The sequence below is a fragment of the Manis pentadactyla genome, chromosome 11 (assembly GCF_030020395.1).
Source record: "Manis pentadactyla isolate mManPen7 chromosome 11, mManPen7.hap1, whole genome shotgun sequence".
Lineage (NCBI taxonomy): Eukaryota > Metazoa > Chordata > Mammalia > Pholidota > Manidae > Manis > Manis pentadactyla.
In genome coordinates, this window is record NC_080029.1 from 120,515,952 (window position 1) to 120,528,674 (window position 12,723).

Genomic DNA, 12,723 nt, shown 5'->3' on the forward strand with positions numbered 1-12,723 from the left:
AGTACCTTTGAGGGGCAGGGCTGAGGAAATGCTGGAGATGTGGGGATGGAAGGGTAGAAATACAGGTTCAAGGTTGTGTAGCAACTTTGTCGTAATGTTGCTTCATAGTTACGATTTCACCTATTTCACCCGAAGATTAAGGAAAACCTGTTCACCTTCGTTGGAACAACAAGCTTTCTCAAGAAATGTTGGTGGGTTCTCATGCATTTTTGCCTATAGAAGTTGAGCCAGTTCTTACAGAAGACTTGTGATAAGACTGTCAAACAACATTGCTGAAGGGATTTCAGGCTGTTAAATGCTTAGTTTTTATTTATTGGATTGATTTTTTTTTAAAGAAAATACATGTAATTTTGTGAATTATTGAAAAGAACCTTAAGAACATCAAGCATGCAGTTTAATATAAAATGGACAAAATTGCTTTATGTTTCTGCTTAAGAGCTTTTTAAGAATTTCAGTGTTTATACCATTAAAACCAAACAATAAAAACTCCAGTTCAGAGCTAATGTAAATGAAAACTGTTACTCTTCCAAATAACAAAATAATGAAGTAACCTTGAAACATTGGTGTCGGCCCTATACTGTTTTCTCTTTGAATTGACTGGGAATTTCGAGCATTATATAACAGTGATAGAATTAAGTGGTGTTGCCAGTAAAAGAATTCTGCAAGTATAATATGTTTTAGTATTAAATTCTATTTGTACTTAGCAATTAAAATTATACTTGTAGTGATAATGGTATTAGAAGGGATAGGGAGCTGTCAAAAAGAATTTGAAGCTTAATTATCTCTTTGGTAATGAAATGCATAATCTTCCATTACTTCACTTATTTCCTTATGGTAATTGACTCATTTGCTCTCTGGTTATCAATTTAACTTCCCAACCACAAACATCTGCTCTTACATTGTGTTTAATTGGTGTGAATACTATCTACAGAGAAGTTAAAATCCAGAGAACATTTTAAAGGCATTATTTTATAATTCATGAAAAGGAAGAGTAAATAATGAATTGAACATTGTTTGTGATGATTTTTTTAGTAGTCTTTGTGAAAATCTGTTTACTAAAGATGCATACTAAAATTATATTAATTGGATTTTTTTTAAAAGAGGATTTGCTGTGTTTTCCAGTCTGCCTTAAGAGGAGCCTCAGTCCTTTAGACTCAAGGAATATGTCAATTCTTACATGGTACGACAGTGGTTAATATTGCAGGCTTTGAAGGTAGAAAAAGATTTTTTAGTATGGTTATTATTTAATCTAAGTAAGAGGGGTGGGGGCAAATTGTGTATGTTTGCTTACAATTTTTAAAATGGCATGATAAACCATAAAAATTTTTATGTAGTGGAAGGGTTGGATATAGGAAAATAGGGTTTTTAGAAGCAGGACTTGTTTGGATATACCTTGTTTTCCTAGATTCTGCAACTCCTAGAAAGAGAAAGTAAAATGAAACAAATGACTCTCAATGTGTATCTAGTGGGTAGTATAGCTGCACCGAAAATTACAATTCCAAGTGAAAGTTACTATTCCACCTAAATTTAAAATAGTAATTGGATTATATATACCTCATGGAATATACTGCAAGACAAAAAAACCCTGCAAAACTCTTCAGCTGTTGTTATGTTGGTGGTAAAAGAGTTGGTATTCTTATTCTAAAACTGCTGATTATGAAATAAAACATTTGAGTAATTAAGTTGGTGTCATTGAGAACAGAGATTTTTTTGATTGAAGCATAGTTGATGTACAATACTGTATTGGTTTCAAGTACATAACATAGTGATTCAAGAGACAGTAGTCTACAGTATTAAATGCTCACCATAAGTAGTGTAGTTACTGAGTTACCATCAATCTGGAATGATGTTACAGAACTGTTGACTATATTCTCTATGCTCTACTTTTATCCCCATGGCTAATTTACATGTGATTGAGATTTTGTGCCTCTTAATCCCCTTTATCTATTTCATCCACCCACCCTCACCCCTCCCCAATGGTAACCACCAATCACTTAGTGTCTATGAGTCTATGGCTGTTTTGTTTTGTTTTGTTTTTAGATTCCACATATAAGTGAAATCATAGGGTATTTGTCTTTCTCTGCCTGGCTTTTTTCACTTGGCATAATATCCTCTAGGTCCATCCATGTTGCAAATGGCAAGATTTTCTTTTTTATGGCTGGATAATATTCCATTGCATATATGTACTACGTCTTTATCCATTCATCTATTAATGGACACTTCCATATCTTGCCTATTGTAAATACTGCAGTAAACATAAGAGTACATATATCCTTTTGAATCTGTGATTTTGTTTTCTTCAGATAAATTCCTTGAAGTGGAATTACTGGCTCATATGGTATTTCTGTTTTTAGTTTTTTGAGGAACCTCCATACTGCTTTCCACAGTGCCTGCACCAATTTACACTCCCACCAACAGCGTAGGAGGGTTCCCTTTTCTCTACATCCTGGTCAACACATGTTATTTCTTTTCTTTTGGATTGTGGACATTGTAACTGGTGTGAGGTAATATATTATTGTGGTTTTGATTTGCATTTCCCTCATGATTAGCAATGTGGAGCATCTTTTCATGTGCCTGTTGGCCATCTGTATGTCTTTTTATGTTCAGGACCTCTGGCCATTTTTTAATCAGGTTATTTGTTTTTTAGTTGTTGAGGTATATGAATTCTTTATGTATTTTGGATATTAGCCCCTTTTCAGATATATCATTTGTGAATATATTCTCCCATACTGTCAGTTGCCTTTTTATCTTTGTTGATGGTGTCCTTTGTGGTACAGAAGCTTTTTAGCTTAATCTAGTCCTACTTGTTTATTTTTGCTTTTGTTTCCCTTACCTGGGAAGATGGGCCCAGAAAAAACACTGCTCATGCTTATGTTTAAGAGATTCCTGCCTATGTTTTCTTCTAAGAATTTTATGGTTTCATGTTTTATATTTAGGTCTTTAATCCATTTAGAATTTAGTTTTGTGTATGATATTAGCAATCCAATTTTATTCTCTTGTATGTAGCTGTCTAGTTTTCCCAATGCCATTTATTGAAGAAACTGTCTTTTCCCTATTATATATTCTTGCCTTCTTTATCATGTATTAATTGACTATATATGCATAGGTTTATTTCTGGGCTTTCTATTTAGTTTCATTTATCTGTGCATTTATCTTGTGCCAGTACCATACTGTTTAATTACTGTAGCTTTGTAACATGGCTTGAAATTAGGGAGTGTGGTATCAGGGAGCATAATGCCCTCAGCTTTGTTCCTCCTTCTCAAGATAGCTTTGGATTTTCAGGGTCTTTTGTGGTTCCATACAAATTTTAGGATTCTTTGCTATAGTTGCATGAAAAATATCCATGGTATTTTAATAGAGAACAGACATTTTTGTCATAAGAGAAAAGAGATACAGATGTATAGTTAATAAGATCCAGTTAAAACCTATAGACCTGAATTTAATTGGAAATTACTAGAATGAAATGATGCATTTTATATTTAAAAAGCACATAATTCCTGGCTTTGTCAGGGTTTGAAAAGACTGACTTCAATTTTGAGAAATGTTCCACTGTGGGTAAGATGCTATCAAAGAGCATACATGCTACAGAGAAATCGTTTGTGAAAGGAAAATTAAAATTTCTTAACTAGTAAAAGGTGTTTTAACTACTAATAGGAATAAAACAGACTCTAAAGAATACAGAAATTGTAAATATAAGGATCAGCTACCACCTCTGAAGCTGAGGAAGATAATCCAAAACAGGAACAAACTTGGAAAGGGCGTCCCTACCCAAGATTGTGATTTACTCGTTGAGAAGGTGTAGCTGTCGCCAGAGGACACAGCTGCGGCCGGTCCGGCCTACAGGAGACCCACTTCTGGATGCGGCCAGCCTGACCTGGTGTGGGGGTGCCACCTGCTGGGGTGCCATGGGCCTTACCAGGAATGGGAGGAAGTTGCCCAGTGGGGTGCCGTGCATTGGAGCTGGGGCGCTGGACGCTGTCCGGTGGGCCAGAGCTGAGTACAGATAGCCCCCTGCTTGAATAGGCTGGAGAAGCTGGAGACTAAGCAAGGGAAGTCGCGGGAGGGTGGTCACCGCTTGGGTCTCCCATGGACTTTCCAGCTGCCGCACTGTAGGGGCCAGAAGAGCACTCCCCAGCCTGAAAGATAAGCCTTCCCCCTGCTGTACCTTGCCGTGTCCCTCCAGCACCCTTTATTAACAAAGTCGAATCTTGTACCAGCTGGCAAAGGCCCACATCCATTATTACAAACGAGTGGATTTAGAGCTGAGAGGTCATAAGTTGATAACTGGCATTATGTAAAAAGCTCTTACATATAGATAAAAAAATTATGAGCACTCTAATTGAAAAAATGGCAGAGTATGTGTATAGATAATTCACAAAAGAGTAAATATAAATGGTTTATCAGTGTTTGAAAAGATACTCAAATTATTGATTTCCTTGATTTCGTCTAGTTGTACAGATGTTCTTTTTTATTTTATTTTTTGGCAACCTCCCACCCCTCCAACTTTGTACATAACAGGCAATATCCAAAGACTTTGGAAACAAAATAGAACTATTTTGGTACAGCCACACTACACAGGAGCAGGACCGTGATTTTAGTATTACTAAATTTTAGGATTACTAGATTTTAGTATTCCTTTTTTTTATTAAGGTATCATTGATATACACTCTTATGAAGGTTTCACAAGAAAAACAATGTGGTTGCTAAATTCACCCATGTTATCTAGTCCCCCCCCACCCCACTGCAGTCACTATCCATCAGTGTAGTAAGATGCCACAGAGTCACTACTTGTGTACAGACTTTATCTTTTCTTGATCTTCCATATCACTGTGAGTATATGTTGCTTCTTAAATGTACACATTGTTTTTCTCCTGCCTCCTGCTGCTTACCTGGGGTTCTACCTGCTCTCCATACTCTTACTCTTCATTTACCCAAATTATAAAGCTAGTCTGGACTTGCTCTGGGGACCTGCTCTGTTCTAGCCAGTGCAATAGGCAAGAAACTGAAAAAAGGAAAACAGATTGTGAAGGAAGAAATAAAGCTGTTTCTATTCACAGACAATATGAGTGTCTGTGTGGATAATCCAAATATTGTCCATAAAAAGCTGCTATGACCAATGGGGGAGTTTAGCATAGGCACTGACCTTTTATCAAAGGTCAGTATAAAGAAATCAGTTTCACTTCTACATGCTAGAAGTGGACAACTGGAAACAAAAAATTTTAAGTACCACTTATTTCAAAATCTTGAAATATTTAGGGATACACCCAACAAAGTATGAACAAGATTTGTATATTGAACTCTATAAAACATTGATGAGTGAAAACTAAAGATCCAAATAAATGGACAGATAAACCACGTTAATGGAAGGAAGCATCAGTATCATTAAGATGTCAAGTTGCTACAGATTCAACACAATCCCAATCAAAATCCCAGCAGGCTGGGTATATTTTATATCAACTGTAAAAAAAAGAAAAAAGCTGCTGCTTGTCATCCTTACTGTTTTTCAAATAGAGCTGGCTTGTAGTGGAGCTTGTTTTGGTGTGGGCCTTGCTGCTTTGTCTTAGGGAGTTCCTCGACATTTGAAACTTTCAAACAACGATCAGTAAGACCCCTCGTCTAGGATTTTGTATAGCACATTGCAGCACTGCAGCATCTGAGGGAAGTTGGGCTAGATGATCTGCTTTTACCCTTCTAATTCAAAATCTCACTGAATCTGTTACTTGTTAAGTCAGTGATTTAAAACTTTGGGGAAGGGGCAATAATGGAATGATTGAATGAATATTCAGGCTTTTTCAAATGCATTTAACTTTTCCCCAAAAGAGTTACTTTTCTTCCCACCCTTAAAAACCGTTGCCTAATAAATCTGCAAAGAAGTAAAAAGCTAACCTTTTCAAACAATAAGGCTTCCCTCTCACTTACCAACTTCACATTTCCCAATATGGCCCCGGAAGACAGCTGGTTAGCCAGAGACGGGTAAGATTCCTTAAGGGAGGAAGAACCTAATACAGGCACAGTCGCAGGGGGGCCATCAGGTGAGAAATTGGGGATCAACAGAGGAGAGGCTTAGAACCTCACCCCCCCTGTTTTGAGAGAAATCTTCTGCATCCGTGGATGTTTTGTTGCCCTTGTCTAGCTTGGATTAACACATAGTCTACAGGCACACACCTGATCATCTACATTTGCTCTCCTACAACACTAAACTATGTTTTCTACCTTTATCTTGCATCTACCTACCACTTCAGCATTTTATTTAAAAAAAAATAATAATAATAATAATAATAGTAATAAGGAAGAAATGTGGGATTCACATATAAATCAAGTATAAAAATCAAACGAATATTCATGTTTGACCTGATTGTTTATAGTTCATAATGCGTGATCAAAACCGAAAGTTTCTGTGATGACTGCCCTTGTACTGTTCACCATGTAAGAACTTATTCACTATGTAAGAATTTGTTCACCGTGTAAGAACTTGTTCATTATGCTTCAGAAGATTGGAGACTGATGAGAATTAGGCTTGGGGTGGATTAATGATTGTGCATTGAGCATTGAGTCCCCTATACAGAATTTTATTGTTAACAACCATTTGATCAATAAATATGAGAGAAGCCCTCTCAAAAAAAAAAAAAACCGTTGCCTATAATGAGAGATGTTATAATGGGATTGTGTTGTGAGTGAACCATTAAAGGCTTCTTATATGACATTTGTATTAGTTTACTTTTTGCCCTTGGTTACTCATCAAGCTGACTGAAAAAGAGGATAATGTCAGTCCTTTCACCTCTTTTTGAATTTTAATTATGGGTCTTCCAAAATTGTATAAATCTTAGGAAATAGTCTTTAATATTAATTTTTAAACAGCTTAGAACATTCACATTTTTAATTACTTTACTGTAGTCAACTTAGTAAATATTTCTCAATAAGGAAAATCAAATTATAATTATTCTTCCAGTAAATTATACCAGAACATCACTTTTTAAAGATATTGTCTTCCTACTTAACACATATTTGAAATATGTATTTGTTACATGCTTTTGTAAAAATGCATGAAAGCCTCAAATAAGTAAAAAATCCCATGAATTCTGTTATTTAAAAAATTCCTTCAAATATCAATACCTTTTTAAATTTTCATTAATATCTGAATTTCCTTTCTGTTTTAAAGCCCAGCCTGAATTCCTGAAGCAGCCTACTAATATATATGCTCATGAATCTATGGATATTGTATTTGAATGTGAAGTGACTGGGAAACCAACTCCAACTGTGAAGTGGGTCAAGAATGGGGATATGGTTATTCCAAGTGATTACTTTAAGATTGTAGTAAGTATTTTCAAAGGACACTTATCTCTGAAACCTTTAAATGTCTTTACATGTAATGACTAAGAGATCTGTTACCATATATATATACCAGTTTATGTACTGCACATTAAGATAAAGAAATTCACATCTAGTGTAATCTCTTCATTCGCTTGTGAGAGAGCTGAGCCCAGAAATATTTTGGTAGCTTATTATATAAGATCACATAGCAAAGTAGTGGTTGAACTAAGCCTAAAGTCCAGATCTCCTGAGCAACTCTTCAGTCCTACTCAAATGGAATAGCACTTTAATACACAGCTGCCACCATTTGCTGGGCATTGCTATCCTGTGAGTGCATGCACGGGCACCAGTTGTCTTTAGAGCTCTCTATTCAAGGAGCAGAAATCTGTCATTCGTATACTGATGCCTAAGCCCTTCAAAATAAGTATGACCCATTGTTGGACAACTGTTGTGACAATAAATACAAAAATTTTTTTAAAAAGTAAATAATTAGTGCTAAATGTATTTAAGAATACTCAGCCATTACTGCTTTTTTACTTTATAGATAGTAAATGCTTAGTAAATGTTACCTACTTTTATTATTATCGAACACCCTAGTAATACAATTATCTAGATTTTGTAATAAGGAATATTATCTACTATTATTATTATCCAACATCCTAGTAATAGAATTATCTAGATTTTGTAATGAGGATTAATAATAATGATAGGTGACATTCATAGAAATGATCAGAAGTAATTATGGTTGTCAAACACTTAAAGTCTCATTACAAATTTCCAATATAAGTAATTCATTCTTTGGAATATATTTTCTATTTTTGAAGTACATAATCTCCTATGTTACAAAAAAGTATTTAACTTTAACTAAAAGGCAACATGTTATTATTAAATCAGCATTTTCATTCTTTTATTATTTTCATACTATTTTTTAAAATCTTAAAACTATTATATCAATAACATAACAATAGTTGACATTCATATAGTACTTTATAATTTAAGGAAAGCTCATATGTGTGTGTATATATATGTACATATATATATATATGTATATATGTATATATATATATATATATGCAGCCTCATTTAAGTTATTGAAGTTCCATCTGTTGGAACTATTGATATAAAAGATAATCTTAAGAAAATGCCTTGAATTCACAAATTCAGCCTTTTACCATGGTCACAGGGTATTGCATGCCAGTTGTTTTTTCCAAGCAAAGGTGTAAGTTTTGCAAACATTGTGTGGATATGACTTCCCATAAGGCTTAAGTTCTTAACTGTTAATGATAGTGTTTCCTGTTCTAGTGAGTAAAGTCAGTACTTTGTCAATAAAGCTGAGTTAGCAGGTACATCATTAGATAATAGTAACTGAATCATACCACTTTACTTGTTTTTCCAACTCAGAAAGAGCATGTCCTTGAGATCTTGAACTAATTTTCATTAGTTGAATCATAAAATTATACTTATGTTTTTCTTTTTCAGAAGGAACATAATCTTCAAGTTTTGGGTCTGGTGAAATCAGATGAAGGATTCTATCAGTGCATTGCTGAGAATGATGTTGGAAATGTACAAGCTGGAGCCCAACTGATAATCCTTGAACATGGTAAGAGGGGCTGAAACAGTAAGCTGTAAAAAGAGGCTGACTCTGTGTTTGAGGACCCTAGTACCTGTAACAGTGCCTGTCACTCCAGGTACCTCATGATTAATAACCCATTTGTAAAGGCCAATATAAGGCATAACTAAGAGGGAAAAAGCCTCTGAATAATTTCTATTGCTTAAAGTGCCCTACAAACACAATTTTTGGTAATGTTGAAAAGAAATTGGTGTTTAAGAAAAGAAAAAGTGAACAATTATAGTCATACACAAATGAATGTTCTTCATATTTCAGTCATTTTAAACTCACAAATATATTTCTGCTCTGTTAAAATAGAAAAAATTTAATATTTATTTTGCATTGAATTTTTCTTTAGTTCTTCCAAAATAAATGACCTCTTCTGATTATCACAAAAAAATGCTTATTATAAATTCAGATGACACTGAAAAGGAAAAAGAGGGGGAAAACCCAACCCTGTACCAGTCAGGGCCAGCTCTGGGAAAACCACACAGTAATTTGAGCAAAAATTAAAGAATGAAGTATTCTTTAATATAAAGAATTATTAACTATAACAGGGGATGGGATTAACAAGGGATTGGCTAACAAGGAATAAAGAGAACTCCAACAACTGTAAGAATGGCAGATATGAGGAGCATCCACCCCGCTGTGTCTGAGAGGGGGCTCTCAGGAAGAGACCCCCCCTCAGGGCCGAGGTCCAGACCATGTTGGAGAGGGTGTGGCCATTGTTTCCTGGGTGACAGAGAAGTTCCTGTGCTGTCGTGCCGTCAGCACTCGCTGGGAACCCACCCCACTGTCTAGCATGCTGGAGAAAAGCTTTTCACAAGGACGTGTCTCACTGAAGGCATTCTGCCACAAAACCGCCCGAGGAAAGCTGCTCTCCAGCACCCTGTACTACTGCTAAAGGTGAACACGTGTCAGTTGGCAAGGAAAAAAGTGCTTAAAAGAGCCCAGATTCATTTTTGCAGAGCAGGCAATAAAGTACATGAATTTGGAACTAAGTTGTCAGTAAATTGATAACTAGCACAGGCTCAAAATCCTGCCACCCAGGAGGAGTATTACATATGAGCACACACACGTGTATATGGTTATATAGCCTATTTTTTTGCAACCACATGCTGTGGACATCTTTCCATGTCAATATATATAGATCTGTATCAACATTTTTCATTTTGGGTAGTATAAATGTACTTGTTTTATATAAATGGTTCCCTATTGTTTAATGAGGTAGTTAACAAAATTAATGAGGGAGATAAGCTTTTTTTTTTTTAATTAATGGCAGTGATTTTCCATAGTAAACTTTGTGGCTCTCTTGGGGTTATTCAAATTGAACTAAATAAAGGGACTTCAGTATATTTGTGTTTGGGGCAATCATTATAGATTCAGCTCTAACAATATAAGTAGTTGACCATGCTAGAAGTCCCTAAACTCATCCTAATTGGGCTTTCCTCCAAAAATATTTGGATATCATCATAATTATAGTTGTACTGTGTATTTTTTTCCTTTTTTGAAACAGTCAGTGTCTTATGGCCTGGCAAAATTTTTAGTGACCTTGTCAGGGATGAATTAAGGATGCATGGATTATAGAAAGGAGAGTTAAGTTTCATGTTAGTAATTTTGCTATTTCAATTTGTAAGATAAACATTTATTTGGGAAACCTAAAAGAAAATATAACAATTTATAAGATTTGCTTTCTGCCTTTCTGGAGTTTACAATATTGTAAGGAATGCAAGAGATGTGTACGACTTCAATACCAGTCCACAGGAAGGGAGATAGTACAAAGCAGCATATAATTCAGAAGAGAGGAATTTTGTCTGTGTGATTCATGGAAAGTGTCCCCTTTATTAATAAAACTCAGATGATAAGCTTTCTAGATGTTAACAACAGGACCTAGGTCACTAAGAAAATAGAACAAAGTGCCTGTTCCTATAGGAATGTGGCCTGTGAAAGCAGAATAAGCTGGAACAACTTTATGCCTGTAAACTTGAAAAGGAAGGCAATAGAGCTGGTTTGTTTAGGGAGGTAAAGCATCAGTTCAAAGTGTGTTGAGTTTGGGTTATGATACAAAAATGTCTAGAATTAGAGGACAGTTCATGTCAGGAGGTCAGGAAAGAGGTTGAAGAAGAAAATAGCAAGTTTTGGTTTTGATAGATTTCAAGATTTTTAACCAAACTCTTCTCTTGCTACAGATTAAGGCAACTAATTATTTTTTTAGTATGTAGAGAATACTGTGTCCCCAGTTGTTATGTGGTAGTCTTTCACACTATTGAACATTTTAACTCTTTAACTTCTCTTCAGTTAATGGAATTATAAGGGTGTTTTATCTAGTCTTATTTCTCTACTGTCAGAGGAATGTCTTACATCTTATATGACTTATAAGTTCATCCCTGATCATCCAATTGAAGATTTCCATAGATACCGTGACTATAATTTTTTGATAAACTTTTTGCCATATCTGTTTTTTCTTAATGGTCAAGAAATTGATTCTTATTTCTGCCTTAAACCACCACTATTTTCTGTGGACTTCCAACCTCAACATCTTTCTTAAAGATTGTATTTATTCTCTTATTTTTTTTTCCTTCTTACTAATTCCGGTTATTTAAATTATTTCTAATAGAAATTGTTCTGTCCTGCTTCTTTTAAATAACCTCTTTAATCTCAGACTTGTGTACATCATTAAAAAAATATGATGGTCTAAAACAAGCTGATAAAAGAAGCTTACATACCAGAAATAGCACCTAGTAATTTTTGTATGTATGATAATGTATGAAAATACTTTAACTAAATTAAGGAGGAGACAGGCTAGGGAAGAAGTCACAGGAATTACCAAAGTTTAATATTCTGAATATAACAACACACACAAATGGATATGATAAAACAACTAATATTTTAACACAATCACAATACACATACGATTCACAATAGAGCAAAGATAAAGATAGAGTGTTTCTAAATATGACAAATGTAATACTTCACCTACATTCAAGGCTATAAAATTAAATCTGTAAAATGTGATTTTTGCTTAACAATAAGGATTGTGTATATTTTAATAAACATTGTAATGGCTGGTTAGGATATGATTAGGTTTGTTCTTCTTTCACTGTTAGTGAAAATGTAAAACGTAACATCATTTACTAAAACCATTTTGACAGTTGTATCTTAAAAATTACTGACTCAACTCATTAATTGTTCTTTTAGGATTTTTTCCTAAGGAAGGAATCAGAGATTTGGATAGACTATTAATGTCAGTATTAGTAATTCTAAAAGAAAAAGGGATAAGGAGGGAAAGAATAGGAAATGAATTACATGTCCAGAAATAGAGGAAGTAGTGAAAATAATTATAACATTATGATGGAAAAGTTATTTGGCCATTAAAAGCCAGGTCTTTGAACACTCTAATGATACCAGAAAAATCTCAGAATGTTGTGTCAAGTAGAAAAGTAAAATATACAGCTATATACACCTCTGAATTTAGTTTAAAAACTCATACACACACATTTAGATATTCTCACACTAAAATGTTGGCAGTCAGTTTTCTTTGGGTAGTGATATTTTCTTATTTTCTGAAATAACCATATATTACTTTTATAATCAGTAAAGGTTTTTTTCTTCGACTTAACACTAAAGTCAGCTTTCAGTCAGTGATGAAATTCAGAAAAAACACCAAACAATTTTGAGAACTTTATGCCGAAAACATCAGTGATAGAAATTAAGAGTTATAGTTTCCTTCACAAGAAAATTGGGTTGTGTTGCAGGAAGTAAACAGTGCAAATTTGAGTAGACCTCCCTGATATCCCTTGATT

The 12,723-nt window shown here is 34.6% G+C and overlaps 1 protein-coding gene across 11 annotated transcripts in view; it reads left to right on the forward strand.

Moving 5' to 3' along the window:
- Positions 1-12,723, forward strand: part of NEO1 (neogenin 1) — a 242,085-nt gene that overhangs the window by 109,274 nt on the left and 120,088 nt on the right. For all 11 annotated transcript variants that reach the window (XM_036907777.2, XM_036907783.2, XM_036907778.2 and 8 more), the window contains exons 7-8: positions 7,160-7,314; positions 8,791-8,911. In XM_036907777.2, the coding sequence (XP_036763672.1) occupies positions 7,160-7,314; positions 8,791-8,911 (276 nt within the window). The remainder of the gene's footprint in view (positions 1-7,159; positions 7,315-8,790; positions 8,912-12,723) is intronic.